Source organism: Chiloscyllium plagiosum, chromosome 2, assembly GCF_004010195.1.
Source record: "Chiloscyllium plagiosum isolate BGI_BamShark_2017 chromosome 2, ASM401019v2, whole genome shotgun sequence".
Classification (NCBI taxonomy): Eukaryota; Metazoa; Chordata; class Chondrichthyes; order Orectolobiformes; family Hemiscylliidae; genus Chiloscyllium; species Chiloscyllium plagiosum.
Window position 1 is genome coordinate 82,455,590 of NC_057711.1, and position 18,251 is coordinate 82,473,840.

At 40.2% G+C, this 18,251-nt stretch overlaps 1 protein-coding gene across 4 annotated transcripts in view; it reads right to left on the reverse strand.

Annotated features, from left to right (window-relative positions):
- The window catches only part of LOC122561287 (kinesin-like protein KIF27), a 142,148-nt gene that overhangs the window by 97,538 nt on the left and 26,359 nt on the right, over positions 1–18,251 (reverse strand). For all 4 annotated transcript variants that reach the window (XR_006314985.1, XM_043712962.1, XM_043712952.1 and 1 more), the window contains one exon: positions 1,372–1,596. Coding sequence is in view for 3 of the 4 variants with exons in the window: in XM_043712962.1 (XP_043568897.1) it covers positions 1,372–1,596 (225 nt within the window). In the remaining variant the exon portion in view is untranslated. The remainder of the gene's footprint in view (positions 1–1,371; positions 1,597–18,251) is intronic.

Genomic DNA, 18,251 nt, shown 5'->3' on the forward strand with positions numbered 1-18,251 from the left:
ATTATAGGAAGGATGTGGAGGCACTGGAACGGGTGCAGAGGAGGTTTACTAGGATGTTTCCTGGTATGGTAGGAAGATCGTATGAGGAAAGGTTGAGGCACTTGGGGCTGTTTTCATTGGGGAAAAGAAGGTTTAGGGGTGACTTGATAGAGGTGTACAAGATGATTAGGGTTGACCATGAGAACCTTTTTCCACGTATGGAGTCAGCTATTACGAGGGGGCATAGTTTTAAATTAAGGGGTGGTAGGTATAGGACAGATGTTAGGGGTAGATTCTTTACTCAGCAAGTTGTGAGTTCATGGAATGCCCTGCCAATAGCAGTGGTGGACTCTCCCTCTTTATGGGCATTTAAACGGGCATTGGATAGGCATATGGAGGATAGTGGGCTAGTGTAGGTTAGGTGGGCTTGGATCGGCGCAACATCAAGGGCCAAAGGGCCTGTACTGCGCTGTATTTTTCTATGTTCTATGTTCTATGATACCTGCCTTGTATTTTCTGGAGTTTCAAAGAATGAGAGGTTACCTCTTTGGAAATTACAAAATCTTACAGGGCGTAACAGAGCGAATATGGAAAGGATGATTCCCCTGGCTGTTGAATCTAGAACCAAACAACATAATTTCAGTGTAAGGTTAGGATATATAAGATAAATTTCTTCATACAGGGGTGATAAACCTTTAGAATTCTCTACCCCAGAAGGCTGTGGAAGTTCAATTGTTGAGCATATTCAAGACAGAAATCAATACATTTCTGAAGATAAATGACTTAAAGGAATAAGGAGTTAGCATTGATAAAAGGTGATGAGGTAGCTTATCAGCTATGATCTAACTGAAAGATGCAACAGGCTCAATACGCCAACTGATCCTGTGTTTTTGTGTTCCCATGATAATTCCGAAAAGCAAAAATTATATCATATCATATCAGCTGTTACAGTCTGAAATGCCTGAGAATGTGGTGGAGGCAAGTTCAATAGAAGCATTCAAGGTGGAATGAGATGTTATTTAAAAAGTAACAGTATCTCAGGTTATGTCCAGAGGGAAGTCGAGAGGGGGTGCCAAGGGGACATGAAAACTGAATGTGAAACTACTGACACCAGAAAAATACTGAGAAACCCAAAAGAGATTACAAAAATTGGGGAACCTAACTTTGAAACCCTTTCTCCCATATATTGGCAGAAGCAGACAAGGCAGACATCAAAAGTCATTTCATTCTTAAAGGTGTTCAGAAAGCAACTCGTGGTTATGAGCCAAGTTTCCACTAGCACCAGTGAAAACAATCCCATTTTCTTCATATTTTAATCTCATTTGCATACAACTTACACATACCTTGGGTTTAATCATATGAAAGCTTCATTTTCTATCAATGAACACATACCTTTCTGGAATCTGTATTGGGAGTAGCTTGACTAGACTGAATTATATTGAAAGACTTAAGATGGACTTTCAATAATGGTACACTGTGGGGTCTTCTTGCTGTGGTCACAGCTAAAGGTACTTCCTTTGAACTTTTGCAATGAATTGAAACTTTTTCAGTTTTAAGGAGCTGTAATTTTTCTTGGAGTTGATCCATAACAAGTTGTTGTTCAACTATTTTGTCATTCTGCAAATGTAAAAAGAAAACAGCAAAATTACAATGGACCAAAGCAATCCTAATCTTCTTATATTTTTCTTCCATATTTTATAATTAACTTTTTATCCCAGTTTTCGGATAACCTATATGTCTGACATTTCTTGACTGCAAGAGTAATCAGGTCACAAGGCTGAATCATTATTGAGTAAATCAGTGAAATATATAAAATGTTCTTGAATTCTCCAAATTCATCTCCATGGTAGGAAATTACCTATCCTCCACTCACTTTGTCACCTCCAAACCCATTGAAAGCTAAGACTGTAAAATTTCCCATGTGTGGAGTACTACAGTTTATATCTTACTTAATCCGCTTAGCTTCTATGTGAAACAAACAATGTTTGTGATGATATCATATGATATGATATAATTTTTGCTTTTTGGAATCATCATAGGAACACAAAAACACAATGACACAGACAATAAGAATATGAAACAACTGTTATCAGTGTTGAGTACTGACACTGCCCTGGAGATTGAGAAGTAATAAATTGCAAATTTGTTGAATTTCCTTTACAATTCCCTCATTGTATGACTAAATGACCTCATATCTATATTTCAATTAATTGACAGTGAAGTGCTTTAGGATATAGAGGATAAGAGAAAGATGCAATTTAAATGTAAGCTATTTCATTTTGTTCCTTATACATACAAAAAGCTGTAAAATGTTCAACCAGTAAAGACAAGGATGCAACACTTAGCAGCAAAAACACCAGTGGTCAGTACATAGGAACTAAAGTTTGCAATACAGTTAATCCAATGTGGGTTCAATTCCACCACTCATTGAGATTACCATAAATGTCCCAACTCTCAACCCCATCCCTCACCTGAAGCATAATGAGGCTTAGAGTGCTGTTGTGGTGAAGTGTCCCTACTTCAAGTCGTACCTGCTCCAGAGGTATGTTATATCAGCTATGAACAGGTTGATTAGAAAATATCTTTAGATGCCAGTCATCTCTCACTAATATGAGCAGCCTAATTGTCTGGTAGGACTTTTATCTGTACAAAGTTTGTTTATTTAATACAAGAAAGAATAAATGCTGTATGAATTTTCTTTAGTTTTTTTCTAGTTATTGCATCATGAAAAGTGTATTTGTGACATGGTCAAACAAGTTTACCATCAGCCTGTAAATCCTTCCAATACAGCTGATGGCAGGTGATAAGAGTGGCAGAGGTTCCTGGCAGCCATCATGCAGAAGGCCATGGTAAACTATTGCAGGACATATGGACCAAACTAATGGAAGTCTATGGAGCATGGAAATGAGAATGGGAGTAAAGACAAAGAAATAAACAGTAATCACATACTCCAAATACAGCAGATGCATTTCACCAAAGTCAAAGGCAGTTAAATAAACAGATATTTTTGTTTTCTTGCGATTTTATCAGAAAAAAACATTTTACATGATTTTTTTGATGTTACATTTGGGAAAGGGTAGGAATAAAGTATGCCATGCAACAATTTGGAAAATAACAACAGAAATCCATTTCTTGAACTAACCTTTTGGTCAGCCCTCCAAACATTGGCCTTTTTAAGAAAAACATAGCACAGAGTCATGCCTTCAGACATTTTATTGTGATTTATATTGCTATGTAGCTATACTAGTTTTGGTAATAATAAGTTAGTTTACAAAGAAAAAAAACACCCAGCAGAAAATTGACAGTTGAGAAATAAGCTTGCATATTGTATCAGACATGGTTTCTGCAGCCTTTGATCAATAGTTTGAAGAAACTGTAGGTCATTTAACCACAAAGAAAATTAATTGTGAAGTGAATGAACAGCCCACATAACTGTTTCTCTCCTGAAGCACCCATGCCCCTGACTGACCAACAGCCTTGTCTATATGGCTTTCATTTTCAATTTTTACAATTTGTTTTCTAATCGAGTTGTTTAGAGATATTATGATACAACCTGCAGCAAATAGAACTGAAACCCTGGTATCCTGATTCAGAGATGGCGATTCTACCACTGTGCCACAACAGCCCCACAATGATTATTTTTTTAATTTTTAAAAGATTTTTTCATATCCTTAAGTGCTCTTACGCACAACTGAATTTATTTTTGTTCATCACCAAATCATCCATCAGCCATGTTTCCTATATGATTAATTTACATGCAAAGACCATTAAGTACAATGCAAACCATCAAAGGTGAGGGAGGTATAACTCAAAATGGATTTGGAAAGGGCCTCACAATGTTTATCTACAAAAGATGAAGTTGTTTCAAGTGTTTTGCATCTTTAGCTATTGAGGCTTTAAAGGATCCAGATGATTGAAACTTTGATTGGACAGTGAAATGGAATTTTTTTCACACTATAACCCTTGCCAATGCACAGGATTAGGAAGTTGGAGCCGCTAACATCATCTTATGTTCTAAACCATACTGAAAACAGAAGTGAGTGCAAATAACATCACTGCTGTGAGTCCAATGTTGCTACCTCTCATTCACTGCCCAGTTCTCTTCTCCCCTCAATGACCCACTCCTAACTGCATTTGCAACACTACTCCTGCCTCCTTCTCTGTTCCATTTGCTGCCTGTCTTGCTACTTTGTCCAGGGAGTGGGGCAGTGAGTAAGGCAATGGGTGTGTCAGTGAGCGCTCTTTCTGCGAGCAGTCAATCATTTGTAATTTGTTTCAGGGGAAGCAGGCTGCTGCACTAAATAAAACTACACTTAAATGTATGAAGCCAGTACACAAGTCTTCACTGTCACAGGCAGTGGCACTAAGGTACTGTGAGCTGTGAGTATGTTGCCTGCAGTTGTGCTGCCAGCAAATGCAACTCTTTTTTCAAACATAAGTTATCAATGCAAGATATCAATGCAAGATATTTTTACAGCTTTTCTTTGCATATAATTTTGACTGAAAATTGCTTCTATACAGTGTATAGTGACCATGGAAAGGGCCATGGGAGAAGTTGGGTGAAAGGCCATACTCTTAATCCCCTGCATCCAACAGTTTCTGAGACTGCTTCTGAACATTTCCCAGGATCGGTTAACTCAAGTAACGAAGATACCAAACTTGTGGCATTTTCTCCTGAGGAAAGCAGATCTAGCCTGCAAATTTCCTGACATCCGCTACTATTAAGGGTGAAAACCTGGCCCATTGAAAAGAGAATGTCCTCAGCTACCTCACTTACTTTAGAAGCATTGATCCTTTTTGAAAAGTGAAATGATTACAATTAAGTGCATTGTAAACAGCACATACCTTCCTTGTGCTCATAATTAAATTGCACACATTGGGAGATAGGTCAGGTTTGTGCACATTGCAAAAGAAACATGCAGTTTGTCATGTCACTTTGAAGCAGTAGAAACAACATAGGAATGGGTTCAAAGGGAGAAGCTTGGCTATATGTTCTACTTCTATGCTCCTGATCTCCCAAGTATGCTTGGCAACAATTTTCTGTCCCCTCAGAAGAAATATCATTTTATTCAGTTTAGTCTGACTGTACCTGAAAATATCTATCTGAGCATCTATAGACTTCTTTACTTGCCTCCTTCCAACATCTTAGTTCAGTATTTTATGTCTCTACTGCAAGAACTATACACTTTATTACTGAGGGGGCAGCACTTTCTACCTATTCCTCTGCGATGTGTTTGTTTGTCAGATATCTTCCAACAAATCAGATTGAATAGTGTAATGAAAGAATGCAAAATTATCTGCCATACAGTGAAGCCAAGGAAATATTTGAAACCACAGATGAAGTCTTCGGGTCTTATGAGTGTTTTAAATAAAAATATTGTCTGCTTGGGAGCCAGTGCAGGTCAATGAGCATGGGGAGATAGGGAAATGGAGCCAGCTATGACTCAAGACATGGACATCAAAGTTCTGGACAATTTCAAAATTAAGAAGATAAATTTGGGAGAATATGAGTATGTGGGAATAGTTGAGTCTAGAGATAATGAAGGCATGAATGAGGCTTTCAGCAAATTCCAAGGTAAAATATTTAATGATGTATGTATTATACAGTCTTTTATATCTATTAAAGGAATTACTGAGAAGGAAAAGGGACACTATGAAAATCAAAAGTAATCCTCAAGATAATGTGAAGAGAAGCCTTTTTTTTAAAAAAGATCCTGTCAAAAATGTTATACTGACATGTTTATATATTTTGTGAATCAGTGCAAGCAGGAGATATGGACTTATTGTGAAGTTGATATGAGAGAGTTTAAGACACAGTACACAGAGGACATTATGTGCAAATGACATGAAACAACCATTAATTGGTCTTCCAGCAAAATTAATGAAGTATAAAGCTACTTTCAGCTAAGTGTGTCCAGGGTTTGGGAACCAGATCAGTAGGTCAGCATGTGTAGTGATTGAAAGGAAGGTAGTGGTGAAGTCAAGTAGATCTCATAGAAGAATAAGCAGTGCTTGGTTAATGCACACAGCGGGACTGATGGTCTGAAGTGAGTAAAGGAATAAAGCAGGTAAGACAGATGACCTTAAAGCCTGGATTACTACATGGAACTATGATGTTGTAGCCATTACAGAAACTTGGTTGTAAGAAAGACAGGACTGGCAGCTCAACATTTCAGATTTCAGATGTTTCAAGTGAGATAGAGAGTGATGTGAAAGGGGTGGGGAAATTGCATTACTGACTAAGGAGAAATGCCATTGAGGATACTTTTGAGTGCTTATCCAATGAGGCCAAATCGGTAAAACTCAGGAAAAAGATTATGCTGGAGTTATATTACAGGCCTCCCAATAACCAGCAGGAGTTGGGAACAGATATGTAAGCAGATCATGAAAAGACGTAAAATCAACAGGGTTGTTGTTGTAGGGAGTTTAATTTCCATAATATTGATGGGAACTTCCTTAGTTCCAGTGGCTTAGATGGGGTATAGTTTGTTCGGTACATCTGGGGATGTTTTCTTGAAACAATACGTAGATAATCCAACTAGGAAAGAAGCCATGTTAGACCTTTGGGAGATGATCCTTTGAGGAAGCAGGAAAGAACTTAAACAAGAAATGAAACAGGTTAAAAGTGGCCATGTAATGTCCGTGGTGTGTAGGATAAGAAAAAATCCCAAGGCATTTTATAAGAGCAAGAGGGTAGCTAGAATAAGGGTGGGTCCAAGGCAAGGACAAAACTGGAAATTTCTGCATGGAGCCAGCGGAAGTTGATGATATCCTTAATGAGCACTTCACATCGGTATTCACAAAGAAGAAGGTCACATATGATGGTAAGATTAGGGAGGGGTATGTTGATATTCTAAGGCAGGTCGACATTAAGGAGGAGGTGGTGATGGGTGTCTTGAAAAACATTAAGAACCTGGTGGGATCTATTCCAGGATATGAGGGAGGCAAGGGAGGAGATTTCTAGGGCTTTGGCATGGTTCTTTGTATTCACACAAGGTCACAGAAGACTGAAGAATTGTCAATGTTGTTCTTTTGTCTAAGAAAGGCAACAGAGATAATCCAGGAAATTATAAGCTGGTGAGCCTTATATGATGATTGGGAAATTGTTGAAGAAGATTCTTAGGAATAGGATGTACTCGTATCACAAAAGAATGAACATATTAGGCAAAATCAGCATGGCTTTGTGTGGGGGAGGTCCTATCTCACAAATTTAATTGAGTTTTTGAAGAAATTATGAAGGATGAGGGACGGGTAGTAGATGCTGCCTACATGGACTTTATTAAAGTATTTGATGAGATTCATCGTGTTCGGTTGGTCCAGAAGACTAAGTGAGATGGGATCTATGGTGAGTTGGTCAGTTGGTTACAAAATTGGCTTGGTCATAGAAAACAAAGAATAGTTGTGGAGGGGTATTTTTCTGATTGGAGGTCTGTGACCAGTGGTGTTCTGCAAGGATCAATGCTGGGACCTCTGTTGTTTGGAATTTATACAAATTATTTGAATGAAAATATAGGAGGTTTGAATAGTACAGACAACATGGAAATTGGTGGAGTTGTGGATAGTGAGGAATGCTGCCAAAGGATACAGCAAGACATAGTTGGTTGGAAAGTTGGGCAGAAAAATGGTAGATGGAGTTTAATCTGAACAAGTGTGGAGTGATGTATTTTGGGATGTCCAATGCAACAGGAAAGTATACGTAAATGGCAGCACCCCTAGGACCATTGATATAGATCTTGGGGTGCAAAACTATAGCTTCTTGAAAATGGCAAAACAAGTGGATAAGGTGGTAAAGAAAGCAAATGGCATACTTACCTTCATTGGTCGGGACATTTAGTGTAAAGGTTGGCAAGTCATGTTGCTGCAATACAAACTTTAGTTGGGCTACATTTGGAGTTGTGTGCAGTTCTGGTTACCACACATTAAGGAGGATATGGAGGCTTTGGAGAGAATGAAAAAGAGTTTAACAAGATGCTGCTTGGATTGGAGTGTATTATTAACTATAAGGAGAAGTCAGACAAACTTGGATTGTTTTCACTCGAGAAGCGGAGGCTGAGGGGTGATCAGGTAGAAGTAGACAACATTATGAGAGGTTTAAGAAGTTTAAGAAGTATTTAGACAGACATGAACCTGCAGAGAATAAAGGGATACTGACTATATTCAGGTAGATGGTTTAGTTTAGCATGGTCAGCACAGACATGGTGAGCAAAAGGGTCTATTTCTTTGCTGTACTGTTCTGTGTTCTATGTTTATATTCTAAATTTCAAAACATTAGCTCCCTCTCAAATAACTGTACTGAAGCAAGGGAATTTGGTGTGAGTGAAAAATGGGCATGAGAATATTAGGAGAAATCTGCCCTGAAGAAGATGTCAGAGATTAAATGCTCCATATCAGAATTGGCTTAATCTTGAGAAGCATGTATTGGAATGAGTATTTACAAATCATCAGAATACTTACTTTTCAGACCATCAGCTAGTTTGTACAGCCACTCTGTCGAACCACATAGACTAGTGCTGCAACATATGAACAGTGACTTTCAACAGCAGGTCAGAGGCTACGAATAATGTGGCAAGAAACTCATTTCCTGATTCCCCAAAGCCTGTTCACCATCTACAAAGCACAAGCCAGGACTGTGATAGATTACTCCCCACTTGCCTGGATGGGTGCAGTTTCAACAACACTCAAGAAGCTTGACACATCCTGAACAGAGCAATCTGCTTGATTGACACCAGATCTACAGGCATCCACTCCCTCCACCACCAATGCTCAGCTGCAGTAAATGTGTATTTTCTAAAACATGCACTGCAGAAGTTCACCAAAGATGCTTAGATAGTACTTTCCAAACCCACAATAGCTTCCAGCTAGAAGGTCAAGGGCAGCAGGTTTCCCTCCAAACCACTCACTATCCTGACTTGGAAATATATCACTGATCCTTCGCTGTCTTAGGTCAAAATCCTGGAATTCCCATCCTTAGGCCATTGTGGGTCTATTTACAGCACATGGACTGCAGCAGTTCAAGAGGCAGGCAGCACCAAGTGCAATTAGGTACAGACATTAAATATCGGCCAACCAGTGATGCCCATATCCCATAAACAATTAAAGATTGCTTACAGACTACCAAAACACCTCAATTCTGAAATGATGAGATTCCAGTGATTCATCAGCAGCATCAAAACAGAAGCATCTATGAAGTCACATGGATGAAATGCCAACAAATCTCAATGTGCCCAGCAGCGAAACTGTGAAGTGCAATAACACTTCTAGTGAAAATAGTAAGACGTGAGGAAGCAAGATTCACATTGGTACTACCCTCTGGGGTCAATAGAACAAAATTAAAGCACATGGTAATTTTCAAATGTAAATCTTGCAAAATCATAAATAAGACTGGGAGGAATGTGCAGCAAGTCAGCATCACCATAAAGCAGACAAGTAAGAATGAGCCTGCATGTGAAGTGCATCAGTGGGAGATTAAAAAGTGGCAGCAGTGTCTCTTTAGTCTGCTTTTCTCTGTCAGAGCCAAAGTTTGATGTCAAAGGAAAATGGATAAATGATTGGTGGGTATTTTATCTCTGTTTCTTTTGACTGGCCAAGTTGTTTAAATCAGGAGATATTATTACACTGAAGAATGTAATTAGGAAATTCACTTTTAAAATATTTAATATTAAACGACTTAACTATGTATAACGGAGATAGCTGGGCAGGTGATATGTTACAGCTATAGTCTGTGGAAGCTGGTGAATGCTGGTGTGATCCACAGTGAACACATTTGCAGCAAGTATTGGTTGCTCAAAGAAATTCAGCTCAGAGTTGATGACTTGGAGCCCACACTGTGGACACTGAAATACATCAGGAAGAGAAAGGGTTATCTGGGTACTGTGTGACAGACACACCCCTTAGATTAATCATATATTATTTCATTCATGGTCAGAAACAGGAGAGGGTAAATATGAGTGAAACAGGTATCAGGATCCAGAAACTAGCTTTGGAGGAGTGTCAGCCAGTGCCCTTACCCAATAGGTAGAAGGTTCTTTCTTCAGATGTGGACCAGGGCACAGACTGCAAGCAGAATGGCAAACTGGCCAAAGCATCGTGGTATAGATAAGTGGGGGAAGAAAAGAGAATTGTAGTAGTATTAGTAGGGGATATCATTCTTAGGGGAAGAGAAATTGCTCTCTGTAGCAAAGACAGAGCGTCTTGACAATTGTGTTGCTGACCTAGTGCTAATGTTTAGAAGATCTATTCAAAGGTGGAGAGAAACTTGAAGTTGGATGGGAAGGATCCCCTGTTGTATTCCACTTAGGTATCAACAATAGAGGTAAGAGTAGGAAAAGGTTCTGCTGAGGGATGACAAGCAGTTCAAGGTTAAAGTGCAAAGCAGTAGTAATCTCAGGATTACTACCTAACCCACATGCACATTGGTTTAGGATAAATAAGATTACAGAGGTAAATGTATGTTTCAAAAATTAGTGAGGAGAAATAGTTTCCCATTCATGAGACAGTGGCAGCAGTACGGGGAAGGAGAGAGTTGTTCTGTTGGGATGGACTTCATTTGAACTATGCTCAGACCAGTGTCCTGGCAAATTGTATAACTAGAGTTGTAGACAGAGCTTGTAAATAATAAGTGGAGGGTGGGAAAGTCTTTAGAATTATAGAGTACAGAACAGACTCTTTGGTCATCGAGTCTGCACCAACAAAAACTACACTAAAACTAGTCTGAATTTGCACCACTTGGCTAGTAGCTTTGAATGTTGTGACAAGTTAAGTGCTTATCCAAGTACCTTTTAAAGGTTGTGAGGTTTCCTGTATCCCAGGCAGTACATTCCAGAATCTCACCATCCTCTGGGTGAAAATTAAATTTATGCCCCTTGTTATTTATCCTTCAACTAGGGGGAACATCTGCTTTCTATCCATCATCCCATGCCCCTCATAATCTTAAAAACCAAAAGAACTGTGGATGCTGTAAATCAGAAACGAAAACAGAAGTTGTTGGAAAAGCTAAGCAGATCTGGCAGCATCTGTGAAGAGAAATCAGAGTCGTCAGAACAGGACCCAAAATATTAATTCTGATTTCTCTTCACAGATGCTGCCAGATCTGCTGAGCTTTATCAGCAACTTCAGTTTTTGCCCCTTATAATCTTAGCCACCTCAATCAGGTTCTCCCCCCCCCCCCTCAGCCTTCTCTGCTCTAAAGAAAACATCCCAAGCTTATCCAACCTTTTTCATAGCTAAACTTTCCATCTCAGGCAACGTCCTGGTGAATCGCCTCTGCATCCCCTCCAGCGTAATCACATCCTTCCTATCAGAACTGCACACAGTGCTCCAGCTGTGGCCTAACCAAAGTTTTGTACAGCTCTAACCTAATTTTCCTGCTCTTATGAACTATACCGTACTATGACTGATAAAGGCAAGTGTCCCATATGCCTTACTTATCTTATTAACCTATCCTGACACCTTCGCGGATCTGATCTGCCCACCTGACTAATCCAACTATATCCTCCTGTAACCTAAGACCTTCTTCCTCACGATTAGCCACCTAGCCAATTTTATTCATTATCCCCCCCCCCCTCAACATTTTCTTCTCTATCATTTATATACATCATGAATAATAAGGGACACATAGTGATCCCCATACTACATCACTAGATACCAGCCTCCAGTCACATAGCCTTTTCCCACTACCCTTTATCTTCTACCACTAAGCCAATTTTGGATTCAATTTTCCCAGTTATCCCAGATCCCATATACTTTTACATTCTTTATCAGTCTCCCATGTGGGACCTTGTCAAAAGCTTTGCTGAAATCCATGTAAACTACATCAACTACACTCGCCTCATCTCCTTGAAAAATTCAATCAAGTTTGTTAGGTATGACCACCCCCTGAAAAAGCCATGCTGACTATTGCTGACGAAATCTTGCCTCTCCAAATAAAGATGAACTCTCTCCTTCAGAATTTTCTCCTATAGTTTCCCTGCCACTGATGAGAGACTCACTGGTCCATAATCTCCTGAATTATCTCTACTACCCCGCTTCAAAAGCAGAACTACATTAGTTGTCATCTAGTATCTCTGTGGCCAGAGAGGAATTTAAAAATTGGGTCAGAGTGCCTGTAATTTCCTCTTTTGTCTCCCACAGCAGCTTGGTATACAACTCATCTGGTCTTGGGGTTATGTCAATGTTTAAGCCTGCCAAAACCTCCAATACCTCCTTACTGCCTATGTCAAATTGTTCAAGAACCTCACAGTCCCGTTTCCTGAATTCTGTATTGACACGGAATCAGAGAACCTCTTAAGTGTAGAAAAAGGCCATTCAGACCACCGGGATCTGCAGTTCCGAAGAGCATCCCACCCTATTCCCATAAGCCCACATTTACCATTGTTAATCGCCTAGCCTGCAAACTATAGGGTAATTTAGCATGGCCTATTCACCCTAACCTGCACATCTTTGGACTGTGGGTTTCAACAAAACATTCGTGGATCATGTCCGTGCTAAACAGAATAAGTGGATGGCTGATGACGAAAACAGTCTTCACAAAGAATGGAAATATTTGTGCTGACTTCTTGGTATTTTCATTATCAAATCTTACAATGCTATTCATGTACTAAGAATCAAGGTCATCAAAAAAATGGATAACATCCAATTCAGCAAATGGAAAACAAGATGATTCGTTGCAAAGCGATGATTATGAAAGGCAAAGGATCCTTATGATGATGCAATAGTTAAAGTGACATAGAATGCATTTGATAAACTTTGTATTGATGCTGATGACAATGAATTTGACAGTTTTAAAATGCACTGAATGTAGTTAAAGGTATCTTTGGACCATTAATTAATTCAATAAACTTCTTGCATTAATTGATCTGAATTACCTTGTGTTTTTATCCTCACAGTTCAAAATGGCAATCACCCAAACTGATGCTTCACATTTATATTGGGTATAAAAGTTGACTGTCATTTCTGGAAGGAATTTTGAATGTTTCAAAATGTAAACTGATATGCTGTAATCTGCTATACATGCTCATAAAATAATCAGAGACAAAAAACTGAAGATGCTGGAATCCAAAGCAGACAAGCTGGAGGCTGAAAGAACACAGTCAGCCAGGCAGCATCAGGAGGTGGAAAAGTCAACATTTTGGGTGTAACCCTTCTTCAGGAATGGAGGTGGGAGTAGAGACAGCTGCAGATAAATTGAGGGGAAAGGGTTATGGGTGGGGAGAGGGGCAGAAGGTGAAGTAGTGATAGATGAATACAGGTGGAGGGTACAACCTGGTTGTTCAATGGGAGGAATTAATCCAGTTGGTAATGGAAGGAAGGGTCAGTATGAAGAGAGGAGGCAGAGCTGTAAAGGGAGTCAGGGAATTTGGCAGGAATAATAAAGTCTTTGTTTGCAAGATTTTATGTCCTTGGGGATCCTCAGTGACTAATATCCTAGTTTTCGTTGGTTATTTGCTATATTTTAATACATGATAATACCTTTATATTAGTATCGCAATATTAAGTTATATTAATTATGTTAACACATCAATCTGCCGAAAGGAATTTTATATTGTGAACAAATCCCATTCTTCTTAACTCCTTAAGGTAAGGATATGTCTTTAACATTAAATTCCTGTATGAAATTAATTTACATCATCACAAAGGAATGGAATGAATGAGAATATAGTTGGCAGCTGTAATGTTGAACTATAAACTGACAACACAAATTTTAAAGTCCACTTTCTGGTGATATTTAAACTTTAAGGGAAAATGTTACTGCCATGGTTATGAAGTATGCGAAAAGTAAGAAAAACAAGACAAAGGGAAATCATATATTTTACTAAGTGACAGTTTGATTCAGTTAATACCACCTTATTACTATTGTCAAATCTGCAAGTAGGTTGACATGCTTAAGCAAGGAACATCCCTTCTCCAGTTCAATTGTGACTTGCTTCCTCATAAACTTAGAAGATCTTTTACATGTTTTCCTGGGGAAGCCGAAGTAAAAATCTGATTTAAAAATCCAAAGCCTGAGTGCTGTAAAGCCATAAAACTATAAGACTACAAAAAGTAACAACAAGAGTAGGGTGTTCAACCCCTGAGCCTGTTCCACCATTCGATAGGCTGATGGCTGAGGTAAAATGGCTGATCTAAAATTCTTCATGTACACTATCCTGCTGTTTCCCTGTAATCCATGATTCCCTAAATGAACAAGAATCTATTTGTACAGTCATACAGATTTATAATACCAAAAATGTTTCTTCGGGCTATCACATCCGTGCCATTCAAAAACAACCACAGACCCATTCAAATCCTACTTTCCAGCACTAGGCCCATAACCTTGTATGCCTTGGCATTGTACATCTATGTATTTCTTAAATATTAGTTCGGTTTCTGCCTCTACCACCCTTCCAGGCAGTGAGTTTCAGATACCCACACCCTCTGGATGTAAAAGATTTTCCTCCTAACTGCTTTTTACCTTCTTCCCTTAACTTAAATTTATGCCCCGGTCATTGAACCTTCCATCAAGGAGAAATGTTTTTTTCCTGTATCCCCTATCTATTCCCCTCATAATCTTATACAGCTCAATCGTGTCCTCTCTCATTTTCCTCTGCTCTGAGGAAAACAACCCCAGTCTGTCCAATTTCTCTTCATAACTGAAATTCTCCAGACCAGGCAACATCCTGATAAATCTCCTCTGAATTAGTGCTATCACATCTCTCCTACAATGCAGATTCCAGACTGCACATTATATTCTAGCTGTAGCCAAAATTATATACAGTTCCGGCATAGTCTCCCTGCCCTTAATGTCTATGCTTTGACTAATAAAGGCAAGTATACCATTATGCCTTTTTAACCACTTTATCCTGATATCTTAAGAAACCAATGTGCATGCACACCAAGATCTCTCTGATCCTCAATGCTTCATCAAATATGCCCTTGCCTTGTTTGTCCTGCCAAAGTACATCACCTCACATTATCTGATTGAATTCCATTTGCCATTCAGCAAACCATCTGACCTGTCCATCTATATCTTCCTGTAATCTAACGCTAACTTCCTCACTATTTACCATCCCACGAACTTTTGTATCATCAGCAAACTTACAGATCAACCCACCTACATTCAAGTCTAACTCATTTATATAAACTGCAACAGCAAAGACCCCAACACTGACCCTGGTGGGACGCTACAGACTTACAGTCAGAAAAACATCCCCCATCCATCACTCCCTGCTTCCTGCCACTCAACCAATTGTAGTTCTAATTTTACTGGATCCCATGGACTCTCACCTTTGCTACCAGTCTCCCATTCAGGACTTTATCAAAAGTCTTATCAAAAATAGATTACATCAAATGTATTGCCCTTATCTACACACCTCTTTAACAAATTCAATCAGATTGGCCAGACATGACCTCCCTTAATAAAATCATGTTGATTGTTTGTGATTAATCACTACCTCTCCAAATGTAGTTTAATTCTGTCCTTCAGAATTGCAGCTAATAGTTTCCCCACTACTGAGCTTAGACTGGCTGTCCTGTAGTTTCCTGGTTAATCCCTTGTAAGCTTCTTGAATAGTGGTACCACTCTTCTCCAGTCTTCTGGCACCTCTTCTGTGGTCAAAGAGGAATTGAACACTTTTGCAACTGCCCCTGCTATTTCCTTCCTTGTCTCACTCAACAACTTGGGATACATTTCATCTGGCCCTGGATATTGATCTATTTTTAAGCCTGCCAGACCACTTAGAACCTCCTCTCTGTCTCTGCTAAATTCTTTAATTGTATCACAGATGTTCTCCCTGATTTCTATACCCATTTTGTTCCTCTCACTAGTGAATATCGACCTGAATATTCATTTAGAACCCCATCTACATCCTCTAGCTTAACACAAAAATTACCACTGTGATACTTAATAAGCCCTGTTCTCTACCTCATTATAATTTTATTCTTAATGTATCTGTAAATCAATTTAGGATTCCCTTCATTTTACCTGCCAGTAACCACTCCTATCCCCCTTTAGCTCTCCTAATCTCCATTTCAAGTTCCCTCTTGTACATTCCATAGCTCTCTGTGCATCTGCTATTTTGAGCCTTTGACATATGCCATAAATCCTAATTTTCTGTTAATCTCATCCTGTATGTCCTTTGCTATCCAGGATTCACAGAATTTAATGGTCCCACCCTCTTTCTTTATTGGAACATTTTGACTCTATACTTTCCATATTTCCTTCTAAAACAGACTCACCTAAAAATATCTGCTCCCAGTTCACTCTGGCAAAATCCTTTCTAATCTTATTAAAATCAGCCCACCCTACAGTTGAGAACTTCGATTTCAGGCTCAACCACACCCTTTTCCATAACAATATGAATTTAACAGGTTATGATTGCTGTCTGCAAAATGCTCCCCCACTGATACTTCAACTATTTACCTGACTTCATCACCAAAAATTAAGTCCAGAACCAGTCCTTTTTTGGTACAGTCTTTTATGTACTGGCTTAAAAAACTGTCCTAGGTACATTTTATGAATTCCACTCCCTCCAAACCTTTCACACAATAACTACTGCAGTTAATGTTGGAAAAGTTAAAATCCCTTACTATCATTACCCTATTACTTTTACATTTCCCTGAAATTTGCCTACACACCTGATTTTTTATTTCTCGCGGACTGGTAGGGCGCCTATAGTACATTCCCAGCAATGTGATTGGTCCTCTTTGGTTTTTAAATTCTACCCTAAATGGCTTCATTTCAGGAGCCTTCCAAGATGCTATCCCTCCTTTCTGTGAGCAAAACTGCAATACCTCCTCCTCTTTTATTTCCTTCCATCTCACGTGAAAACCTTGTATCCTGGAATACTGAACTGCCAGTCCTGCCCCTTCTCAACCACGTCTCAGTGTCAGCAATGACATCATAGCCTTAAATATACACAAGGGCTCTGCCCCCATAGCAGTCTGTGGCAAGGAGCTCCAAAGACTCACAACCCTCCAAAGTAAGGATTCATCTCAATTCCGTAGGTCTTTAATTTCCGATATGGCTTGGAAGAACTGTTTGTTTAGTGTATGGATTCTTCTGTGGATGAAGTACAGTAGAGGTCCTTTGCAAGTCTGTGAGAGAGTGTTGTCCTGAGCTGGGGTAGGTCTAATTGCAGGGAATATAGGTAGCGGCGCATGGCTGCAAGCGTGGAGGGAAGGTCCATCACCTCAGGGGATCTCCCATCCACCACCTCCAACCTCATAGTCCCACAACCCCGCACCGCCCGTTTCTATCTCCTGCCCAAAATCCACAAACCTGACTGCCCATTGTCTCAGCCTACTCCTGCCCCACCGAACTCATCTCTGCATACCTCGATACGGTCCTGTCCCCCTTAGTCCAAGAACTCCCCACCTACGTTCGGGACACCACCCACGCCCTCCACCTCCTCCATGATTTTCGCTTCGCCTTATCTTCGCAACGCCTTATCTTCACCATGGACATCCAGTCCCTGTACACCTCCATTCCCCATCAGGACGGACTCAAAGCCCTCCGCTTCTTCCTTTCCCGCCGTACCAACCAGTACCCTTCCACTGACACCCTCCTTCGACTGACTGAACTGGTCCTCACTCTGAACAACTTCTCTTTCCAATCCTCCCACTTCCTCCAAACTAAAGGAGTAGCCATGGGCACCCGTATGGGCCCCAGCTATGCCTGCCTCTTCGTAGGATATGTGGAACAGTCCATCTTCCGCAGCTACACTAGCACCACCCCCCACCTTTTCCTCCGCTACAACGATAACTGTATCGGCGCTGCCTCGTGCTCCCATGAGGAGGTTGAACAGTTCATCCACTTTACCAATACCTTCGACCCCGACCTCAAATTTATCTGGACCATCTCAGACTCCTCCCCCCCCTTCCTAGACCTCTCCATTTACATCTCGGGCGACCGAATCAACACGGACATTTACTACAAACCGACTGACTCCCACAGGTACCTAGACTACACCTCCTCCCACCCTGCCCCCTGTAAAAACGCCATCCCATATTCCCAATTCTTTCATCTCCCCGCCGTATCTGCTCCCAGGAGGACCAGTTCCAATACCACACAACCCAGATGGCCTTCTTCTTCAAAGACCGCAATTTCCCCCCCAGACGTGATCGACGATGCTCTCCACTGCATCTCCTCCACTTCCAGCTCCTCCGCCCTTGAGCCCCGGCCCTCCAATCGCCACCAGGACAGAACCCCACTGGTCCTCACCTACCACCCCACCAACCTCCATTTACATCGTATCATCCGTCGTCATTTCTGCCACCTCCAAACGGACCCCACCACC